Genomic DNA, 24548 nt, shown 5'->3' with positions numbered 1-24548 from the left:
AGGGTAGGGCAGTGTGAGCAGAACCAGCGGTGTCGTTTGACTTAGCAAACGAGGATCGGATGTCGTCGACCTTCTTTTCAAAATGGTTGACGAAGTCATCTGCAGAGAGGGAGGAGGGGGGGGGGCGGAGGATTCAGGAGGGAGGAGAAGATGGCAAAGAGCTTCCTAGGGTTAGAGGCAGATGCTTGGAATTTAGCGTGGTAGAAAGTGGCTTTAGCAGCAGAGACAGAGGAGGAAAATGTAGAGAGGAGGGAGTGAAAGGATGCCAGGTCCGCAGGGAGGCGAGTTTTCCTCCATTTCCGCTCGGCTGCCCGGAGCCCTGTTCTGTGAGCTCGCAATGAGTCATCGAGCCACGGAGCGGGAGGGGAGGACCGAGCCGGCCTGGAGGATAGGGGACATAGAGAGTCAAGGGATGCAGAGGGAGGGAGGAGGGTTGAGGAGGCAGAATCAGGAGATAGGTGGGAGAAGGTTTGAGCGGAGGGAAGAGATGATAGGAGGATGGAAGAGGAGGGGCAGTGTGGGAGGTGGGGATGAGAGAGGGAAAAGGATACAAGGCAGGTCGGAGGGAGGGAGTTGCAATGAGGTTAGTGGAAGAACAGCATCTAGTAAAGATGAGGGGGCTGCCTTGTGAGTAGGGGGGAGGTGTTGGATGAGGAGGCAGAGAGGAAAGGAAACGTGGGGAGGATCGCCCAGAACTGTGAAGGCAGTGGTCAGGAGACTTGGAGCTCATTGATGGAGTTGCGATAAATGATGATGGTTAGTAACTGTGAATGGAACAGCATAGACAGATGGGTAAGGGGAGAAAGAGAGAATGACCAAAGATGAGGTCCCGGTGCCACCACCCCGCTGCCAGACGCGGGGTGTGCGAGAACAGTGCCAGTAGGAGTAGCAGTGTTGTCTGTGGTGATCCATGTCAGTGCCGAGTCGAGGGACTGGAGGGAGGCATAGGCTGAGATGAACTCTGCCTTGTTGACCGCAGATTGGCAGTTCCAGAGGCTACCGGAGACCTGGAACTCCACGTGGGTCGTGCGCGCTGGGACCACCAGAGTAGGGTGATCGTCTTGGAGAGTCCCCAGAACCAGGCCAACTGCCTGGAAGTTAGCTGAGGGCACGCCAGACCAGAGGGAACCCCGACCCCAACCAGGCCGGAGAAGAGCTGCTGGGGGAGGTAGGAGAGTCAGGCTTCAGACAGTCAAACAAGCCTTGGTCCAGGCTGCTTTATGATCCCAGGGTTTGGCTATGGGCCCTGGAGAGCAGAGGGGATCAGCTACATCTTTTGACGGTTCAAAGACTGTTGTCTAGTCCATTTGCTGCATTGCCTTTCAATGAATTTGGTTCCTGAATGTAACATGTCTTATCTACCTTCCTCTTTAGTGGGAAATTTCAGGTTATGATGAACCTGCAGAGGTCTGTGTCCTAGAATGTAGACTCGAACCTTTCTGAGGGCATGCCATCGGTGTTACTGCTATTGCCTCCTCTGCATGGCACATCCAGTCCATCCCCATTTGATCCAGGCAGGTGGTAGGGTGCAGACAGACACACAGATGGCAACGAGTGAATACGGTAGAGCATCGGGGGGGGGGGGGGGGGGGGGGGGGGGGGGGGTATCAATGGTTGGCTAGCCTTTTATTGCTACATTATAGCTAGCCGCAGATATATTAGATAGATTGTGGTGGTTTACTGATTTTTCAGATGTATATGGTTGCTTCCTAAATGCATATTTTTGCAAGGAAATTGTTAAGCTCACCTGAATCATCGTTTTATTTATAATTATCATACCCCTGTAGCACACACCCCTGCGGCTGCCAGGCACGCAACTATGTTTTCCCTGTGTGATGACGTCAGTGAAATTGTAAATCAACCAACTAGCGTTCACTTTCCCACCACGCCACATCCGAGTTTGGAAAATGTTTTGATGGTGGACGTCAGATTTAAAAAAATGTTCGTTTATTGCCGAGGCTTTCTCTGTAATTTCTCTGAAGTGAATGTCGGCAACGGGTGTCTCTTGTAGAGTTATAGCCAGTTAGCGATGAATCTTACAGCAGGCTACTAACGTTATCTAGCTAATGCTAACTCTAGCAGCTGGATGAGTACAGTAGCTAGCCCAGTGTTGATAGCGTGTCCACAGGCTAACAAAGCAGTCTTTATCCAAAACGGTTTGCTAATATTTACTTTTTTAGCTAGCTACCTAGCACTACGGAAATATTTTTTTTTACAGCTCATGTATTCACAGCTACCACGTTTTCAAGCCTAGTATTGCTAGCTAGCTAGCAAAATGGGTTAGTTTGCGGTTATGGTGTTGACCAAACAGTTCCTCTGTCATAGCCAGACACCCCAGTTCAACTGCAAGTCTCTACTGAACAGTTTATCCAGCTTGCTTGTTATTGGAGCATTCCTGCAATTAAATTCCTCTGGCTGGACAGGGTGGTCGCGGGGATCTCCTAAGGTCATGCCATGGTGCTACGAAGATTACTGAGAAAACGTTGGGTGCTAGGTGTGGTGTTTGGACTTTCTTTGATATACTTCTTAACCAACACCCTGAAACAGGTATTTAAACTTTTGACATATCAGCTTTATGTCCAGCTCAAATAACTGGAAAACAGATATTATATTTGTCTGTACAGGCCTACGTTAGCCTAGACAGAGAGTCTGAGGTCCAGCTCGGGTGGGTATAATTTGTGGAACGTTCTAACTGGAATCTGTTCCAAAAACTCCGTAAAGTAACTTACAAGTTGCCAACAAACGCATACAAAGTCGCATGATCAATTCAGCTAGCTGACGAATAGGCATCAACTCACCACGTAGCTTATTTTTAAGGTTTGTCCATAGGCTACCAGAGTGAGGACAGACATTTTACGGAATTAACGTGGTGAGTGAAAAACGTAATTAAATAGCCAGCTCCCTACCTGGTATCTTATTCTGCCGCTATACAACTCTTAGTATGCGTGGTTTGTTGACAACCTTGTTATTTACGAAGTTTTTAAAACAGATTCCTGTTGGAACATTCCACAAATTATACCCACCCTTTGGCTATACAAAACCTGTGAGATGAATTGTGTTGTGTTATGCAGGAGGAGAGAGCCATAAGGGATCGCACCCTGTTGGAGGCCAGGGATCCGGACCACCGGATCCCATGGAAGGTCAGGTTTAACCTGGGCAACAGTAGCAGGCCAATCACTCAGTGCCGGAACTCCATTCAGGGCAAGTCACTGCTCACAGATGAACTGGGTAAGTTATTAACCTAACTGGACTCATTCACTCACTTGTAATCCCTTAGGAAATAATGGCTTTATCTCAATCTGTATTTCCACAATTCCTTACATCCTGTCTCCTCCCACCGGACCTTCTTCTCCAATGTGTTTTGATGAGATGGGATTCAAGGAAAGCTGAATTAAGAAAAGCCCCTATCATGAAATACAACTTCAATATTCAAGTCACTGACTAATCTATTGTATGTAATGGTCCACCAGGTTATGTGTGCGAGAGGAAGGATCTGCTGGTGAACGGTTGCTGTAATGTCAACGCTCTGAGCTCCAGACAGTACATCTGTAAAAGTTGTCTGGCCAATGGCTGCTGTAACATCTACGAGTACTGTGTGTCCTGCTGCCTCCAGCCTGACAAGGTATTCAAACTGTGGCACTCTTGTTGTGCTGCACCCAATAGCTAAATTGTTTGTTCCAAATGAGAATTTGCTGGAGGATGCATGACTTTTCAGTCAGTGATATCATATCTCTATCTTACCTTTGACTCTTCAACTCTACATTGTTTTCATCTTAACCTTTTGTAGTGGTTGAGTTATAACTAATCCATGTTAGAAATTCCAGATTTTGATCTGACCTTTACACCTCTCTCTCTAATCTCTTCACCCAAATTTCCCTTTCTTTTTGATGTTCTCTCTCCCTCAGTCACTACTTGCCCTCTCTCTTTCTCCCTCTCTCAGCAACTTCTACTAGAGCATTTCCTGAACAGAGCTGCAGACGGCTTTCAGAACCTCTTCACCGCCGTGGAGGACCACTTTGAGCTGTGTTTAGCTAAGTGTCGAACTTCATCGCAGGTATGTTGAGTTGTGTACATGAAACAAATGCATACCTCCCTGACCCTTCCCACATGCTTTCATGCAGAGATGGTAAGAAAAACATTCTAATGGTTGTGTTTACCTTCTCATTTTGCTAATGCAGAGTGTCCAACATGAAAATACCTACAGAAATCCACAAGCAAAATACTGTTATGGAGAAAGTCCACCTGAACTCTTGCCAATATGATTGTTCGATCCTCTGGGACCTACGAGACTGAAAATAAACGAATAATAGTCCAACTAAGAGCTAGGGGACACACCTTGATGCTGCTTGAGAAGACTGGCTTCATCTTGTGTCCCATACTGGCCTTGAACAGTCTGATACCATACAGTGCCATCAAGAACACCAGAGCTATATACTGTATAGAGGGAGTTTGGCAAACTTTGACTGACGACAACGGACACCATGTTGAACCTTTCGATATAATAATGTGAGTAATCGTCTCGACATATGGCTCTGAAGAACACTATCGTAACCTCACAACTATGGACAAATACTTTATGATTTTTCTATATTATTTACACTTCATAAGTGCATAGCTTCATAACTTCATCAGTGATGATCATCAGGTCTCATTCACTCACCAGTTGGGATTTGCCTCATGCTGCCCATTGTTTCACATCATGGGCGTGTTCATTAGGGCATGCAACTGAAAGTGTTTTACAATGTTTTGCAACAGAACTAAAATGTGGGTTTCTTATTGGTTAAGTCCCTCCCTGTTTAAGTTGTTTTCTTCCAAATGAACATGGCCCATGTTATAAAGGTTTTCATTTCAAGCCTGATCAATGTACTGAAGGATGGTTTTTGTTAAGTCTTCATTGTTGAGAAACAAACTACAAAGAATGTGTCATCACTTGTGTGTAGTTGTGCATGCATATTGGCTGACGGCTATTTAATAACGTGACTGAAAGTAATCGGCTCATGGTTTACGTTGCAATGTCTATTTTTTAGACCCTTTCAGAATAATTAACAGTATTGCATTTTGTATAGAAATTGTATCTATTTTACACTATGAAAGAATTCTATATTATGATGACTAAAGACCCTATAGTTTATCTGGGGTCAGAGCGCTGTATCAACATGTAGAATTTGCATATTTTGATTGAATATATGACAAAATAACTTTTTCAACATTGTTTTTTTCATTGTCAATATACATACATTTTCTTTCTGCTGTGCTATTGTTACCTATCATTTTGACATGGGTTTAACAGCTTGATCTGCTTTACCATGCTCTGTCCATCTGCCTATGCTATAATTGCCTGGCTACGCAAAGTCCTTGCTGCAGTCAACTGCTACGCCACCCCCATCGAGGTTCTTTTTTGCAGTGAGTCGATCTGATTTGAGTACCTCCCTGACAATTTCTAGAATCGAACACATTCTAACTGTTCGGATCAGTGATACAGTGATTGGACACCAGGGGCCTCAGTTTCTATGCAATATAGAAACATTTAAAAAATTGGCCAACGTACAATCAATGGAGAATGAACTGGAGGATCTCCGTTGAGACTATCCTACCAACGGGACATAAAAAATGGTAATATCTTATGTTATTATGGCTGAACCATGACACGGATAATATACAGTTGGCTGAGTTTGCCGTGCATCGGCAGGACAGAACAGCTACGTCTGGTAAAACGAGGGGTGGGGGTGTGTGTTTATTTGTCAATAACAGCTGGTGTGCAATGTCTATTATTAAGGAAGTCTTGAGGTATAGCTAGCCTGAGGTAGAGTACCTAATGAATAGCTGTAGACCACACTAACTACCAAGAGCAGTCTATTTACCATCACAAATCGATGCTGGCACTAAGGCCGCACTCAACGAGCTGTTTAAGGCCATAAGCAAACAAGAAAAATGCTCATCCAGAAGCGGCGGCCCTAGTGGCTGGGGACTTTAATGCAGGCAAACTTAAATCCGTTTGACCTCATTTCTACCAGCCTGTCACATGCAACAAGAAGAAAAAAAAATTGAAACCACCTTTCCACTCACAGAGATGCATACAAAGCTCTCCCTCACCCTCCATTTGGAAGATCTAACCATAATTGTATCCTCCTGATTCCTGTTTATTAGCAAAAACTAAAGCAGGAAGTACCAGTGACCCACTCAATACGGAAGTGGTCAGATAACGCGGATGCTACGCTTACAGGACTGTTTTGCTAGCACAGACTGGAATATGTTCCGTGATTCATCCAATGGCATTGGTGAATATACCACCTCAGTCACCGGCTTCATCAATAAGTGCATCGACGACGTCCACAGTGGCCGAACATACATATCCCAACTAGAATCAATGGATTACAGGCAACGCCGCACCGAGCTAAAGGCTAGAGCAGCCACTTTCAAGGAGCTGGACACTAATCCGGACGCTTATAATACATCAAGCGATGCCCTCAGACGAACCATAGAAGAGGCAAAGCATAATACAGGACTAAGATTGAATGCTATTACAGCGGCTCTGATGCTCGTCGGATATGGCAGGACTTGCAAACTATTACGGACTACAAAGGGAAAACCCAGCCACGAGCTGCCCAGTAAAGAAAGCCGACCAGACAAGCTAAATGCCTTTTTATGCTCGCTTCAGGGCAAGCAACACTGAAGTATGCATGAGAGCACCAGCTGTTCCAGATGACTGTGTGATCACACTCTAGCCAGTGTGAGCAAGACCTTTCAACAGGTCAACATTCACAAGGCCGCGGGGCCAGACGGGTTACCAGGACATGTACTCAGAGTATGCGCCGACCAACTGGCAAGTGTCTTCACTAACATTTTCAACCTCTCCCTGACTGAGTCTGTAATACCTACATGTTATAAGCAGACCACCATAGTCCCTGTTCCCAAGAAAGCAAAGGTAACCTGCCTAAATGACTACTGCCCCGTAGCACTCACGTCGGTAGCCATGAAGTGCTTTGAAAGGCTGGTAATGGCTCACATCAACACCATAATCCCGGAAACCCTAGACCCACTCCAATTTGCATAGCACCCCAACAGATCCACAGATGACGCATTCTCAATCGCACTCCACACTGCCCTTTCCCTCCTGGACAAAATGTGAGAATTCTGTTCATTGACTACAGCTCAGTGTTCAACACTACAGTGCCCACAAAGCTCATCACTAAACTAAGGACCCTGGGACTAAACACCTCCATCTGCAACTGGATCCTGGACTTCCTGACGGACCGCCCCCAGGTGGTAAGGGTAGGCAACAACACATCTGCCACGCTGATCCTCAACACGGGGTCCCCTCCTGTACTCCCTGTTCACCCACGACTGCATGGCCAAGCATGACTCCAACACCATCATTAAGTTTGCTGACAACACAACAGTGTTAAGCCTGATCAATGATGAGACTGCCTATAGGGAGGTCGGAGACCTGGCAGTGTAGTGCCAGGACAACAACCTTTCCCTCAATGTGAGCAAGACTAAGGAGCTGATCGTGGACTACAATGAAAAGGAGGGCCGAACACGCCCCCATTCACATCAACGGGGCTGTCGTGGAGCGGGTCGAGAGTTTGAACTTCCTTGGTGTCCACATCACCAACAAGCTATCATGGTCCAAACATACCAAGATAGTCGTCAAAAGGGCACGACAAAACTTTTTCCCCCTCAGTAGACTGAAAAGATTTGGCATGGGTCCTCCAGATCCTCAACAGGTTTTACAACTGTACCATCGAGAGCATCCTGACTGTTTGCATCACTGCCTGGTATGGCAACTGCTCTGCCTCCGACCGCAAGGTGCTAAAGAGGGTATTGCGTACTGCCCAGTACATTACTGGGGCCAAGCTTCCTGACATCCAGGACCTATATACTAGGCGGTGTCAGAGGAAGGCCCAAAAAATTGTCCAAGACTCTAGTCACCCAAGCCATAGGCTGTTCTCTCTGCTACCGAATGGCAAGCGGTACCGGAGTGCCAAGTCTAGGTCCAAAAGGCTCCTTAACAGTTTCTACCCCCAAGCCAAAAGACTGCTGAACAATTAATCAAATGGCCACCCGGACTATTTACATTGCCCCCCTTTGTTTTTACACTGCTGCTACTCGCTGATTATTATCAATGCATAGTCACTTTACCCCTACCTACATGTACAAATTACCTCGACTAACCTGTACCCCTCGTATATAGCCTTATTATGTTGTGTTACTTTATATTTCTTACTTTAGTTATGAAATATTTTCAAAACTCTTTCTTGAACTGCATTGTTGGTTAAGGGCTTGTAAGTAAGCATTTCATGGTAACCTGTTGTATTCGGCACGTGACAAATAAAATTTGATTTGAAAATAATACTTAGGAACAGAATTTAGAATGTGTGTTAGCATAGAAAAAGTGTGATTTATCAAACAATTTTACGAGCGTCATGCACACACTGGTAGGAGATAACCATAGATAAATACCAATATTGTTCTCAAAGCCTCAGTGCTCGTGAGTGACCATGGCTGTTTGTTTCGAAATTGGTCAAAATAATCCCTTTAACACATGGGGAATATACAACCCCCTACCATAAAATTCAAAATAGAGGTGCTAATGTCTGCGATTGAGTTCAAACAAATTTTTTTTTATTTCGCTCATTCAGTTGTGGCTTAACCAGTAAAAATAAAAGCATAGCTACAAAAGAGGACCATTAGGACAATTCAGGTTGCTTTAGCAATGGCAAAATACTACAAATGAGTAAAAAACACTCAACAATAAGCTATCTTGTAGACTTATAAGCCAACATTGCTGTTCTGCAGAATTAACGAGTCGTGCGTTCTACCTGGCCACCTTATTCAACAGTGTCTTTTGAGAATCACATAACCTATCAAATGCACAAAGTGTGGAAGTTTTTTCTGTTCACATGCATAGATAAAATCACAATCCCAAAATGATTTCATGGCCATGTGGATGCTGTCTATTTCTCTGTTTATTTTTGGGAACCCATTGATGGCGGCATGGCAAACACCCCTCTTGACTCCATCCAGTTGTGCGATGGTATTTTTAAAAAACATTAATAACCTTCATTTAACCAGGCAAGTCAGTTAAGAACAAATTCGGCCTACACAGGCCAAACCTGGACGACTATGGGCCAGCTGTGTGCCACCCTACGGGACTCCAAATTACAGACGGTTGTGATACAGACTGGATTCAAACCAGGGTGTCTGTAGTAACGCCTCTAGCACTGAGATGCAGTGCCTTAGACCGCTGCACCACTCGGGAGCCCAGTATGTTACTGTTAGTTTAGCTGATTATTGCATCCAAGACATTGGCTCATCGAGGGATCCGAGATGCCGATCAGAAAGCTTCCTTCGGAAATGTGCCCATTGCCAAAATCCCGAGGGGATAGGGACAGTGGCGATTTTAGCATGTAAATCTTGGTGGGGAAAACTCCTAATTTTGGGGGGGTGGGTGCATGCCCGCAAAGCCTCTACACAATACTACATTCGTGGCCAAAAGTTCTGAGAATGACACAAATATTAATTTTCACAAAGTCTGCTGCCTCAGTTTGTATGATGGCAATTTGCATATACTCCAGAATGTTATGAAGAGCGAGCAGATTAATTGCAATTGCAAAGTCCCTCTGCCATGACAATGAACTGAATCCCCCAAAAACATTTCCACTGCATTTCAGCCCTGCCACAAAAGGACCAGCTGACATTATGTCAGTGATTCTCTCGTTAACACAGGTGTGATTGTTGACAAGGCTGGAGATCACTCTGTCATGCTGATTGAGTTTGAATAACAGACTGGAAGCTTCAAAAGGAGGGTGGTGCTTGGCATCATTGTTCTTCCTTTGTCAACCATGGTTACCTGCAAGGAAACACATGCTGTCATCATTGCTTTGCACAAAAAGGGCTTCACAGGCAAGGATATTGCTGCCAGTAAGATTGCACCTAAATCAACCATTTATCGGATCATCAATAACTTCAAGGAGAGCGGTTCAATTGTGTGAAGAAGGCTTCAGGACACCCAAGAAAGTCCAGCAAGCTCCAGGACCATCTCCTAAAGTTGATTCAGCTGTGGGACACGGGGCACCTTTTGATTGCCTTTTTACCAAATAGGGCTGTCTTCTGTATACCACCTCTACCTTGTCACAACACAACATATTGGCTCAAAAAACATTAAGAAGGCAAGAAATTCCACAAATGAACAAGGCAATTTGTTCCCAAGAAAGCTAAGGTAAGTGAGCTAAATGACTACCGCCCCGTAGAACTCACTTCCGTCATCATGAAGTGCTTTGAGAGACTAGTCAAGGACCATATCACCTCCACCCTACCTGACACCCTAGACCCACTCCAATTTGCTTACCGCCCAAATAGGTCCACAGACGATGCAATCTCAACCACACTGCACACTGCCCTAACCCATCTGGACAAGAGGAATATCTATGTGCTGTTCATCGACTACAGCTCGGCATTCAACACCATAGTACCCTCCAAGCTCGTCATCAAGCTCAAGACCCTGGGTCTCGACCCCGCCCTGTGCAACTGGGTACTGGACTTCCTGACGGGCCGCCCCCAGGTGGTGAGGGTAGGCAACAACATCTCCACCCCGCTGATCCTCAAAACTGGGGCCCCACAAGGGTGTGTTCTGAGCCCTCTTCTGTACTCCCTGTTCACCCACGACTGCGTGGCCACGCACGCCTCCAACTCAATCATCAAGTTTGCGGACGACACAACAGTGGTAGGCTTGATTACCAACAACGACGAGACGGCCTACAGGGAGGAGGTGAGGGCCCTCGGAGTGTGGTGTCAGGAAAATAACCTCACACTCAACGTCAACAAAACTAAGGAGATGATTGTGGACTTCAGGAAACAGCAGAGGGAACACCCCCCTATCCACATCGATGGAACAGTAGTGGAGAGGGTAGTAAGTTTTAAGTTCCTCGGCGTACACATCACAGACAAACTGAATTGGTCCACTCACACAGACAGCATCGTGAAGAAGGCGCAGCAGCGCCTCTTCAACCTCAGGAGGCTGAAGAAATTCGGCTTGTCACCAAAAGCACTCACAAACTTCTACAGATGCACAATCGAGAGCATCCTGGCGGGCTGTATCACCGCCTGGTACGGCAACTGCTCCGCCCACAACCGTAAGGCTCTCCAGAGGGTAGTGAGGTCTGCACAACGCATCACCGGGGGCAAACTACCTGCCCTCCAGGACACCTACACCACCCGATGTTACAGGAAGGCCATAAAGATCATCAAGGACAACAACCACCCGAGCCACTGCCTGTTCACCCCGCTATCATCCAGAAGGCGAGGTCAGTACAGGTGCATCAAAGCTGGGACCGAGAGACTGAAAAACAGCTTCTATCTCAAGGCCATCAGACTGTTAAACAGCCACCACTAACATTGAGTGGCTGCTGCCAAAACACTGACACTGACTCAACTCCAGCCACTTTAATAATGGGAAATGATGTAAAATATATCACTAGCCACTTTAAACAATGCTACCTAATATAATGTTACATACCCTACATTATTCATCTCATATGCATACGTATATACTGTACTCTATATCATCTACTGCATCCTTACGTAATACATGTATCACTAGCCACTTTAACTATGCCACTTTGTTTACATACTCATCTCATATGTATATACTGTACTCGATACCATCTACTGTATCTTGCCTATGCTGCTCTGTACCATCACTCATTTATATATCTTTATGTACATATTCTTTATCCCCTTACACTGTGTATAAGACAGTAGTTTTGGAATTGTTAGTTAGATTACTTGTTGGTTATTACTGCATTGTAATATTGACTGGTACAATATATATTCAATAGATGTTATATATTATATACAGTACCAGTCAAAGGTTTGGACTCATTCCAGGGTTTTCTTAAATACAGTACATTAAAATTTTAATAAATAAAATATGATTTAAAAATAAATAGTATTGCCGACCTCCAAAATGAGTGAATCCTGAGACCTGATTCTTCTCACCAGGATTTAGGGCTTCTAGAATCTATGGTACTCTGGAATCGACTATAGATTCCACCCAAACCACATGTCCCGGGACTGCTTCCTCGCAACAATATTTTAAAATACTGAAAGACATGAAAGTGCACAGTGTCGGATAGTAGTACTTTCTTTTTGTGTATACTTTTCAATCTAATATAATTAAATGTGTTGTAATGGAGTGTAGCTGTGGGCACACGTTGCATAATATAACCTGCTGTTGACTTCATATAGAAAATCTCATATGCCATGTCTTCAGTTTTTATTGCTTATGTTGTCAGTAATATAGCTAAGAATGAATTGCTTAGCCAAGTGAGTGTGGCCAGTCTTATATTCATCTTGCTTCATCATATGGTACAAAAAGTACTGTCGATGTGGCAAACTTCCTTCATACAGTATCTTACAATGTGCTATCATAATAGGTGAAACCCCATCAGAAAAATAAATCAATATGTTTCCTTTTTAAATATTTATTTGGTCAACTAAACACAATTTTGAGTTTGTTGGCTTATGAATTACATGTCTAACCCTCCACTGAATCATCCTTTATTTTTCTCATTCAATTTAGCGGTTTCTCAACTTCAGGAAGTTTACGGGCAAGAAAGTGATGCAACTACTACCAAAGTAATGCAATTGCTTCATGACCTGAGTCATGTTGAGTGTAATCAATTCAAATTGTATTGGTCACGTATTTAGCAGATGTTATTGAAGATGTAGCAAAATGATTTTGTTCCTTGCTTCAGAAGTGCAGTAGTATCTAACAATACACACATCTCAAAGTAAAAGAATGCAATTAAGAAATAGATAAATATTAGGATGAGCAATGTCGGCATGGCATTGACTAGAATACAGTATGTAAACATTATTCAAGTGACCAGTGATTCCATGTCTATGTACATAGTGCAACAGCCTCTAAGGTGCTGGGTTGACTAACCGGGTGGCAGCCAGCTCTTGACAGTGACTAAGTTCAGGGCAGGGTACTGGGTGGAGGCCGGATGGTGATGGCTATTTAACAGTCTGATGGCCTTGAGATAGCAGTCTTTCAGTCGCTCTGTCCCAGCTTTGATGCACCTGTACTGACCTCTCCTGTATGATAGCGGAGTGAACAGGCCCGTGGCTCAGGTGGTTTATATCCTTGTTGATCTTTTTAGCTTTCCTGTGACATCTGGTGCTTTAGGTGTCCTGGAGGGCAGGCAGTGTGCCCCGGGTGATGCATTGGGCAGACTGCACCACCCACTGGAGAGCCCTGTGGTTGCGGGCGGTGCAGTTGTCGTACCAGGCAGTGATACTCTCAATTGTGCATCTGTAAAGATTTGTGGGGGTCTGAGGGGGCAAGCCAAATTTCTTCCGCCTCCTGAGAAGGCTGTTGAGCCTTATTCACCACACTGTCTGTGTGGGTGGACCATTTCAGATTGTCAGTGATGTGTACGCTGAGGACTTGAAGCTTTTCACCTTCTCCACTGAGGTCCCGTCGATGTGGATGGGGGCATGCTCCCTCTGCTGTCTCCTGAAGTCCACGATCAGCTCCTTCCTTTTGTTGATGTTGAGTGAGAGGTTATTTTACACCACTCCGCCAAGGCACATCCTCTTCATTGCTGGTATTCAGGCCTACTACCGTTGTGTGTCTGCAAACTTGATGATTGAGTTGGAGGTGTGGGTGGCCACGGGTGAACGGAGTGCAGGAGGGGGCTGAGCACACACTCGAGTGGCCCCTGTGTTGAAGATCAGTGTAGTGGAGGTGTTGTGGACCTTCACCACCTGGGGGCGGCCCGTCAGGTTGGTCTATTACCCAGTTGCACAGGATGGGGTTCAGACCCAGGGCCCCGAGCTTAATGATGAGCTTGGAGGGTACTATGGTGTTGAAGGCTGAGCTGTAGTCAATGGACAGCATTCTTACATAGGTATTCCTCTTGTCCAGATGGGAAAGGGCAGTGCGATGGCGATTGTATCGTCTGTGGATCTATTGTGGCGGTATGTAAATTGAAGTGGGTCTAGGGCAGGGTGGAGGTGATATGATCCCTAACTAGCCTCTCAAGGCACTTCATGATAACAGAAGTGAGTGCTATGGGGTGATAGTCATTTTGCTCAGTTAACTTTGATTTCTTGGGTACAGGAACAATGGTGGACATCTTGAAGCAAGTGGGGACAGCGGACTGGGATAGGGAGAGATTGAATATGTCCGTAAACATTCTGGCCAGCTGGTCTGCGCATTCGGCTAGGGATGCCGCCTTGTCTGGCAGCGTTGCTCTAGTTAACACGCTTAGATGTCTTACTCATGACTGCCACAGAGAACAAGAGCTTACAGTCCTTGGGAGCAGCCTGCATCGGGGGCACCGTTATCTTCAAAGCGGATGAAGGTGTTTAGCTGGGAGCAAGCCTAATTAACTCATTTCAATTTACTGATTTCCTTATGAACTGTAACTCAGTAAAATCTTTGAAATTGTTGTTGCATGTTACATTTATATTTTTGTTCGGTGTACTATTACAGAGAAACAACTTTAAAATAAATAATTAAACAAAGAAATACATCATTTTAAACAGGACGACTCTAAGAGGGCATGTGCACTTGTGCCCCCTATGGTCATGACTTCTCTGTTCATATCAATCTCATAACGAATAAATAATTACAAATTTCAAATTGACAGTGTGCAGTTTAAAAAAAAAAGGCCATCGAGACTTAACTTGATATAGCTGACACCAAAAGTTCCAAATTTAAACACAAACCCATATAGCAGACACATTTATACAAAATAACTTACAGTACATGAATGAATACATTTTTAGTATACATTAAATATTTATGGCATTACTAACACTTTGGTATAGTGTCAGCCTGTTATGTTTGTTCTGAGGATGCAAGGAGGACGTCATGAGATGTGAATAATAGGGGAGTCAGTGGCTGTGTTCCAAATGGCACCTTATTCCCTATTTAGTGAACAACTTGGGCTCTGCTCAAAGCAGTTCACTAAATAGGGAATAGGGTGTCATTTGGGACACAGGCTCTCAATCTCTGGAGAATTCTGACCTTCCTGGACGTCATAGTACTACTTCCTGTTCTTCTACCCCCTCACCAACCACAGCTCTCAAATGCTCCCTCAACCTAGCCTAATTTAGGCTCCATAGATGAGGAGCAGTAGGGACAGCAAAGACCGGGATGGAAATGTCTATGTTCCTCTCCATGACGAGTGAATTGAATAACTTAAAAGTGAATAACAAATTTGATAGTGTTCCTTGCGGTCCTCGATTTGTTTAGAAAATAAATTAGAACCTAAACTGAAAACAAACTCAAATAAATAGATGTAAATATATACTGTGCAGTAATCAAACCACAATCTTCTTTCACATTCACATTACTGGCGATGGGCCTGTGTCCCCTTATTGTTGATTTACATGAAATTCCTGAATAAATATCCTAAAATCACCCTTAAGTGACTAAAGAAAATCACTCGCTCTAACCCTCACATACAGTATTAGCCTTAAAGCCAGCAACTTCCAACACCGTGGCCAGAAAGTCCTTATGCCGGTCTAGCACTGCCCAGCCATAAATCTTCTTCTCATACTCCTCACGGGACACGTCTTGGGGCACCTTGGTGGACACAGTAGTGGTATTTGAGTCCAGGATCTGCAAGAGCTTCTCTACGCGGCCAAAGAGGTGCTGGAGATGGTTCATGGAATCCCTCAGGAGCCGCAGGAGTATCTGAGTCTCATTATCTGAGGCCTCCAACAGGTCAGTCATGTATTTGGTTACTGTGTCTATGTGCCAGTGGAAGAGCATGGCTCTGTTGTGGATGTTCTGTAGCTTCACCTTATGGGTGGAGCCAGTGATGGTTGTTGGTGGGACTCCATCCACGCCTGGGGCCTGCTGATCGGTTGGGAAGCCATTTGTTTTGATCTGGAAGCACATAAAACAGTGGACTTTCATTTCAATTGCACATTATTTTCAGCTTGGTAGTAAACACAGCAGCATAAAATATACTGCTAAAGTTTATAATAAACAAAGCAATGATTATTCCACAGTTAACCTCTTCCCCAGGCTAATTGCTACCGAATTTAACAGAGAGATGGCTGGTAGACAATAATAATACACAGTAGTTACACAGGCGAGCTAAGAGCTTGACTATCCCTCAACGCTCTTGCAAGTGAACAGTACTTGTTTTGGTAGATTAATGCAGTTACAGGTATAACTTTCCCGGGAATAATACACCACAGTGTTTGAAATATTGTTCTGAGATAACACCACGCAATCTTTAGTTATTTAGTGGGGAGTTCGCGATTGTCACTGTGACCAATCCAAGGTTTAAACCCTGATCCCCTGTGGTCCTCAAGATTGTGTTAGCCCACTGAGCTAAAGGCCAGGCATCGGGTCAAGTTTCAGACAAAGATATTCACTGAACCAACTCAGTTGCATCTCGTTACTTACGTAAGTAGTCAGGAGGATGCCAGCTTCGTGATCCAACAGGTTGGAAAGCTCTACGATCTTGTCTAAAGCCTTCTGACACTTGTCCATGTCCCCAGAGTGGGGTGCAGCTCGTACCGTCTCCAACTTGATCACAAGGAGAACACATATGAACACTGGGGAAATTCAAAATGTACAATGTAAGGGACACAGCACGAATGAACACTTAGGAACATGATGGGACACAGCACGAATGAACACTTAGGAACATGATCGCACACACGTAAAAAATAAAATAATAATAAATGCTGTGTATCTAGTCACCAGCAAAATGACCAAATCACGAAACCATAGATTATTCCATTACCAAGAAAAGTATGTGACAAGGGATTAATATACACAAATATTAAGTATACATATTTACCAAAGTCTGTTAGAGTTGTTCTATGCTGGTGAGCCATGGAGACACTAATGGTGGGTTGATCGACTAATACCGTATGACTGGTGTCTCTAAAACAAGAAGCATTCTGATGGAAACAAAAATGTACTGTTAAAAAAAAAAAATCACATAATGGTTGTCATGAAGACATTGCATCACCAAATAGTGTGACAAAGTATGTGTAATATGTCTCACCCCATGTCCAAGGTATTTGTTGTGTAAATTCATTCAAAACAAAGTAAATGTTACTATAAATGTTATCTTAAAAAATTGGTGACAATGTATTCATAATGAAGTCCAGAAATACATGAATTCATTCAATAGTCTTTATTGAATAAAGCAGTACATTTTACAAATATTTCACAGAACATTTTGTTTTTTATTGTACAAAATGTCATTGTACCAAAAAATATATATATTTCTAATGATATTAGTAGCTTCAATATCAGTCTACAAGGAAATGAAAAACAAAAGTTGTTTATTGTGCAAATTGAAAAACAAACTGTAACTAAGACAGTGTTGATCGTATCAAAGCTACAAAAGTAAAGAAATGTTGACCCTTAAAAAAAATCTGAGTAACTTATTGATGTTGGAACTGCATCACGGCATTGAATAAAACCGCACTTAACGTGGGATTTTTGTAATATCTCTTGTAGTATTGCCTGCATATTTTCCAAGAAAATACAATTCTGATAGATTTGTTTTTAACAATTATTAACATAATCATTTCCACAAATACACTTTAAGTTTAAACCTTTTTGAATGTCGTAAAAAACATAATTGGCCAAAATAACACTCGGTGCTGAGAATTCAAAGAGTGTCTTCAGCTATTGGGGGTGCGATTAGGAAATGTACGTGCCCTACTACACGTAGAATTTGTGAAGATGTGGCGAATATGACGCACCAATGGAGAATGTTTTATAACCAAGCATAAGTTGTGCTTCACCTAATTCACTCACACAATTAATTTGACCTTTGACACAAAGGGGGTCTTTGACACATACTATTACGATATAAACATCACTGGAAGACTCAGCCGTGTTGTTTACAGTCCTAGTAACATGTTTGTGCCCTGCGGCAAGCAGGAAAGTAACATAAGGTCCTCACGGTAACACTTTCTAAAAAGGCTACAGGTATAATGTGTTATTGCTCGTTATAAGAGTGCATGCGCCTTTATAATAATGCGTTATGACAAGGCTTAGGCTATGATAGGTATCCCCTTTCTCTTTCCCTTTAATGTTATATCGCTCTATGTAGGACATTTACAACTGACTCAAAATTGCTGTTATTTAGTCAGCTCTTGTTATGGCGTGATAAGACATAAGGGGGTTATATAGGCTTATAACAAGTCTTAGAATGCATTCATTATACCTGCAGTCCTTAAGTACAGTTTTACCAGCATCACAACTGGACTTTAAGTTCACCAATTCGCTTATCGGTGCATGGTCATGGCAACAAAGTTCATAGTTAATACTGCTCATGCTGCAGTGCTAGTCTAGGCACAGAGTTAGCATCTCCCTCCAGCCCTGTACTGCCCCAGGCCCAAGACACGGAGAGGGGCGTAGTACGGACCAGGCCGCCATCAGCAGGCTGGCTCTTTCCTGTGCTGCTGGAGCATCTCAGTCACACTCACTATGTCCTCTTCAGGGACCTAGAGTAGAACACAGGAGAGACGAGGTTGCAATTCCTATTCCAATGCCATCAGCATCTTCAGCATGAGAAGCATTCTAATGGATGGCTCATCGCCATCAAGTGTAAGGTTTCTGTGGGGTTTTCCTACATAGGATAGACCACAGGGGTATTTTAATAACACATCATATTAGTAAAAGCATTTTATCTTGGGCTTGTTGACTGACATTTGAAGATAAAAGGCTAGGGGGAGTTTAAAACAGTTTGTTAAGTCAGACATTCACCTCCTCACGTCAAACTATCAGTGTCATTCAAGTGCCAACTATGTAGATCGCGCAGAAAGTCACTGCTGACGTCACGTTGTAAAGTCTAAGGGAAGCCGATGATTTAGCATTATCTGGTGTTGATACTTCTATGACAAATCAGAAATTAAATATGTATTAAAGAGCTGCTGACATTCTTGTAATTTCTGTAACCAGATATGTCAAAGTCTTGTTACACAAAAACCTGCTAGTGTAGTTTAGCCTTAGATAAATTATCATGGCATTCATTACACACTAGCCTGAAACTCTGGCAAACGGTGCCCTCCACTGGTCAGAATCAGAAAATACCCCCTTCTAGAGTTCTGAATGCCAAGTTGCAAGGAGTAATGCTTGGTGTAACTCACATCAGCAGTTTAAGGCTTACTCACCAGGGCATGGTCGAAGCTGAAGGTGCTGATATAATAGGCGGAGATGTCACTGTCGGCTAAAGGCTGGGATATCTGGGCAACAATGCCACATTCATCTGGAAAACAAGACGCAGAGAGAGAGATACACTAAAATATTAGTGGTTGTGATTAATCCTAATTGTTAATAATATAATATGGGATTGGGATTCAAAGGGTGGCCTACCGAAACCCAGAGGCTGTCCCCCAATGCGCACCATCCTCCACAGCTCCCCGGAAGAACTTGTGAAGAGAAGATCAGCAGGGAACCTAACAAGAAGAGAGAGAACAAAACACACACACTGCTGTTACCAACCTAATATGTCCAACTGCCCACCGACACACAGATGCAACAGCAGGGACCACCGGTAGTCTCTTCTCCCTGCCACAGTAGTGGTGCGCCCAGATTCTGGTGAGCGAGATAACCCAGTGTGTCACGTGAGAGCTTCAGGGCAGCTCAGATTTAAGAGAGGTGAAAGGAGATGAGTCTTACTGTCGCTGTGCCTCAGTGTCCATGACCAGAGAGACGTAGCCATCGATCAGGGAGAAGGAGAAGAACTTGATACAGTCCAGATCCTGGCTGGGTAGAGCGCCCTCTTTAGGACTGGGGGAGAAAATAGTTGACACTATCAGGACTGTAGGGTTAATGTCTCCAGACACAAACAACAAAAACATTTTCCAGTCCTTATTAATTAGTTCATTATCAAATAGTTTACCGGATATTTTGCTCAAAGGTAAAATGTACCCCCTATTTTACGATCAACTCCGTGTTAATGACTGGTTTTACACAGTGGTCATCTTTTGTATTAGTAAGGCTATAACTGAGAAAAGGTCAACAAGGAAGGGCATTGCATGCAAGAGCAGGTTTCACCTGCTGGAATAGAAGAGCGCGTCGATAAGTGTGGTGGCAATGGCAGGCAGAGTGTCTGGGTCTAGACTCATCACACAGAACTGGTTCGGTGGTATCAGCACCGGGTGCACTGTAGGCTGGGGGGCTGGAAACAAAAAGGAGAATATAGAGTTGGTTTTCATTTACAAATTTCAACCATGTGTGAATGAACCCTAAGCACTGGGACTGGAGAGTGGTCTGAAAAGCAGTAAAGACAGTAGCTACAGTGCATTCTGAAAGTATTCAGACCCCTTGGCCTTTTCCACATTTTGTTAAGTTACAGCCTTATTCTAAAATTGATTAAATAAATGTTCTCTCTCTCCCCTAACTACACACAATACCCAATAATGAAGAAAGCGAAAACAGATGTATACATTTTTGGAAATTAATCAAATCACAGAAATACCTTATTTACTGAAGTATGAGACTTGAAATTGAGTTCAGGTGCATCCTGTTTCCATTGATCATCTTTGAGATGTTTCTACAACTTGAATGGAGTCCACCTGTGGTAAATTCAATTGATTGGACATGATTTGGAAAGGCTGTCTCTATACGGTCCCACAGTTGACAGTGCATGTCAGAGCAAAGACCAAGCCATGAGGTCGAAGGAATTGTCCGTAGAGCTCTGAGACAGGATTGTGTTGAGGCACAGATCTGGGGAAGGATACCAAAAAATGTCTGCAGGTCCCCAAGATCACAGTAGGCTCCATCATTCTTAAATGGAAGAAGTTTGGAACCACTAAGACTCTTCCTAGAGCTGATTAGGGGTCGAAGTGCCTTCGTCAGGGAGGTGACCAAGAACCCGATGATCACTGACAGAGCTCCAGAGTTTTTCTGTGGCGATGGGAGAACCTTCCAGAAGGACAACCATCTCTGCAGCGCTCTACCAATCAGGCCTTTATGGTAGAGTAGCCAGATGTAAGCCACACCTCAGTAAAAAGGCACATGACAGCCCGATTAGAGTTTGTCAAAAGGCAAATAACAAGATTCTCTGGTCTGGTAAAACCAAGATTGAACTCTTTGGCCTGAATGCCAAGCGTCACATCTGGAAAAAATCTGGCACCATCCTTACGGTGAAGCATGGTGGTGGCAGCATCATGCTGTGGGGATGTTTTTCAGCGGCAGGGATTGGGAGACTAGTCAGGATCGAGGGAAAGATGAACAGAGCAAAGTACAGAGACATCCTTGATGAAAACCTGCTCCAGAGCACTCAGGACCTCAGACTGGGGCAAAGGTTCACCTTCCAACATGACAACAACCCTCAGCACACAGCCAAGGCAACCCAGGAGTGGCTTCGGGACAAGTCTCAATGTCCTTGAGTGGCCCAGCCAGAGCCCGGATTCAAACTCGATTTAACATCTCTAGAGAGACCTGAAAATAGTGGTGCAGCAACACACCCCATCCAACCTGGCAGAGCTGGAGAGGATCTGCAGAAAAGAATGGGAGAAACTCCACAAATATAGGTGTGCCAAGCTTTTAGCGTCATACCTAAGAATACTCGAGGCTGTAATCACTGCCAAAGGTGCTTCAACAAAGTACTGAGTAAAGGGTCTGAATAAATGTCATATCAGTAAAAATAAAAAAATTAACTGTTTACACATTTGCAATGTATTTCAATTTTAGAATAAGGCTGTAACAAAACATGGAAAAGGCGGTTTGAATACTTTCAAAATGCACTGTATGCATCAGCTATGAGTCAGAGATAATGGATTTAACTGCATGTCGAATCCAAAACGGGTTAACTTTCGTGTTAATGTACATTTGTTGCACATTCCATCAGTCTCCCTCTATCCTTCTCTCCCCATCCTTCCCCCTACCTCACCCCTCTCTCCTGAACCGTACCTTCTTTGCCGTTCTTCTGGAAGCCATTGCGGACATCTTGGCTGAGTACAGCTGAGTACTCTCCCCCCACCTCTCTGTAGATGTTGAACTCTTCCTCCAGAGTGTGGATAACTACAGCCAGGTCCTTCTCCCGCACCTGAGGAAACAACAACAAAAAAAAGCTTACTTTGTCATCAAAATAGACTAGTTGCCTACCTGGCTAAACACTACCACCCTCGTGTAATACGCTCCCTCCCTCTTTTGACACAACCAGTCTTTTGCCTTAACAGAGCCCATGAACTCTGAGAACTATGTCAGGAATTAACATATTTGCTGACGGGGCCATCTGGCACTACGTCTGTTATTTCTGCCCACTTAACACTTTCACTGGTGAGAATGTCAACAACTGCTATTAGAATATTCAGCTAAGTTCCGGTTCTCAGTACAGTGGCTGTTAATACCTCACCTGTTAAAATGTCAAGTTGACAAATAATACAACCTATCGCTTAGCAACTGTCACAGTTAGACACCAAGGCCATGTTTAGGAGGGTGTAACAAAACAGAATTTCTGTCTGGACATTAAGGCCCATTATGTTGTAGAAGAACAATAAATACAATCGCATCAGCCAACCCAATCAGCCCCAGGTATACACTGGTCTGAATTACAGCCGCAGTTTGCGGACTCACCAGGATGAAGTCCGTCTGATAGGTGGACAGCATGAAGACTGACACGTGCTGCTGGGCCAACGGGGCGATGACGGATTTGGCGATCTTGGTCACGCCCACCGCTTGTGAGCTGTTGGAAGCGTTGCCGTTGGAGATGACGTTGAGTGGCAGCCACACAGAACTCTCCACCTGAAGGTGCTCCGAGGGCTGTAGCTCTGGAGGGGGGAGTATGGGAGGGGTGAGGGTCACGTCAGGACAGGGACCAGATGCACGCAAACAACACACACAAAATTGGACACAGGCCAAATGCAAAGTTGTTATTTTACCAACCTAGCCTCAAGCCATGTCTACACAGCTGCTTTAAGTAATTTCCTCTGAACTCCACCCCACTGCCAGTGCCTTCCTTCATGGGGGTCTAAAATACCTATGCTATTTATAAACTATCACTCAGCTGAGTTACAACCAGGAAGTGGATCCTATGTCATGACATAGAAACAAGTTGAGACTAGGATGGCGTTTCCCCAAGATCTAAAGTCAGTTTCGTAGTTGTACCTCTAAGTGGTTGAGATTAAGATTTGGGGAGGGTAAGGTGATTCTGGAGCAGTAGGCTACTTCGATCACTCGACTGCTTGATGGCTATTGTGTGTGTGTGTGTGTGTGTGTGTGTGTGTGTGTGTGTGTGTGGGGGGGTCTGGACAGGGGTCAAGAGTCAGGGTTCAACCAGACCCTCCTCTAACTCTCCGCTGTGTTTGTATCAGTCTATTCACACTGGATGGGCATGGGCCAGGGAAAACAACACTGTTCCCTACTGGGCCTAGAGGGTCTAAACTGACCCACAAGCAGGATATTGCTCATTCCTCACCTTCATTGCAAAACAGCGTTTTAATCAGATATTTGGTGAAAAGTGAATATATTTCCTATAGTTGCATACTTTAATGTTTCACAATTTTTATTTGTATGAAATTCACCGAGTAGGGTGGTCCTGGTGCACAACCACGATGTACAGCTGAAGTCAGAAGTTTACATACACTTAGGTTGGAGTCATTAAAACTCATTTTTCAACCACTCCACAAATTTCTTGTTATTAAACTATAGTTTTGGCAAGTCAGTTAGGACATCGACTTTGTGCATGACACAAGTAATTTTTCCAACAATTGTTCACAGACAAGATTATTTAACTTATAATTCACTAGCACAATTCCAGTGGGTCAGAAATGTACATACACTGAGTTGACTGTGCCTTTAAACAGCTTGGAAAATTCCAGAAAATTATGTCATGGCTTTAGAAGCTTCTGACAAGCTAATTGACATCCTTTGAGTCAAATGAAGATGTACCTGTGGATGCATTTCAAGGCCTACCTTCAAACTCAGTGCATATTTGCTTGACATCATGGGAAACTCAAAAGAAATCAGCCCAAGAAAAAAGTCTGGTTCATCCTTGTGAGCAATTTCCAAATGCCTGAAGGTACCACGTTCATCTGTACAAACAATAGAACGCAAGTATAAACACCATGGGACCACACAGCCGTCATACCGCTCAGGAAGGAGACACGTTCTGTCTCCTAGAGATGAACATACTTTGGTGTGAAGTGCAAATCAATCCCAGAACAGCAGCAAAGGACCTTGTGAAGATGCTGGAGGAAACCGGTACGAAAATATCTATATCCACAATTAAATGTGTCCTATATCGACATAACCTGAAAGTCCGCTCAGCAAGGAAGAAGCCACTGCGCCAAAATCACCATAAAAAGCTAGACTACGGTTTGCAACTGCACATGGGGACAAAGATTGTACTTTTTGGAGAAATGTCCTCTGGTCTGATGAAACAAAAAAATAGAACTGTTTGAACATAATAACCATTGTTATGTTTGGAGGAAAAAGGGGGAGGCTTGCAAACCGAAGAACGCCATCCCAACCATGAAGCACGGGGGTGGCAGCATCATGTTGTGGGGGTGCTTTGCTGCAGGAGGGGCTGGTGCACGTCACA

At 44.0% G+C, this 24548-nt stretch overlaps 2 protein-coding genes across 2 annotated transcripts in view; one reads left to right on the top strand and one right to left on the bottom strand.

Moving 5' to 3' along the window:
* Positions 1–1861: 1861 nt before the first annotated feature.
* LOC124034049 (SREBP regulating gene protein-like) lies at positions 1862–5247 on the top strand. The gene is made up of 5 exons (XM_046346749.1): positions 1862–2547; positions 3072–3228; positions 3471–3622; positions 3941–4054; positions 4179–5247. Exons 1-5 carry the CDS (start codon positions 2455–2457, stop codon positions 4260–4262), a joined length of 600 nt encoding a protein of 199 aa, XP_046202705.1. The 5' UTR covers positions 1862–2454; the 3' UTR covers positions 4263–5247.
* An 11921-nt stretch (positions 5248–17168) lies between these two features.
* LOC124034046 (cytosolic arginine sensor for mTORC1 subunit 1-like) overlaps positions 17169–24548 on the bottom strand; it is a 37499-nt gene continuing 30119 nt past the window's right edge. The window contains exons 3-9 of the mRNA XM_046346745.1: positions 22583–22776; positions 21917–22052; positions 20057–20180; positions 19679–19789; positions 19373–19455; positions 19171–19265; positions 17169–18501 (exon numbers count right to left, since the gene is read on the bottom strand). Coding sequence (XP_046202701.1) covers positions 18433–18501; positions 19171–19265; positions 19373–19455; positions 19679–19789; positions 20057–20180; positions 21917–22052; positions 22583–22776 — 812 coding nt within the window. The 3' untranslated portion in view covers positions 17169–18432. The remainder of the gene's footprint in view (positions 18502–19170; positions 19266–19372; positions 19456–19678; positions 19790–20056; positions 20181–21916; positions 22053–22582; positions 22777–24548) is intronic.

This window comes from Oncorhynchus gorbuscha, linkage group LG04 (genome assembly GCF_021184085.1).
Source record: "Oncorhynchus gorbuscha isolate QuinsamMale2020 ecotype Even-year linkage group LG04, OgorEven_v1.0, whole genome shotgun sequence".
Classification (NCBI taxonomy): domain Eukaryota; kingdom Metazoa; phylum Chordata; class Actinopteri; order Salmoniformes; family Salmonidae; genus Oncorhynchus; species Oncorhynchus gorbuscha.
This window is presented reverse-complemented; position numbering and strand designations above follow the sequence as displayed.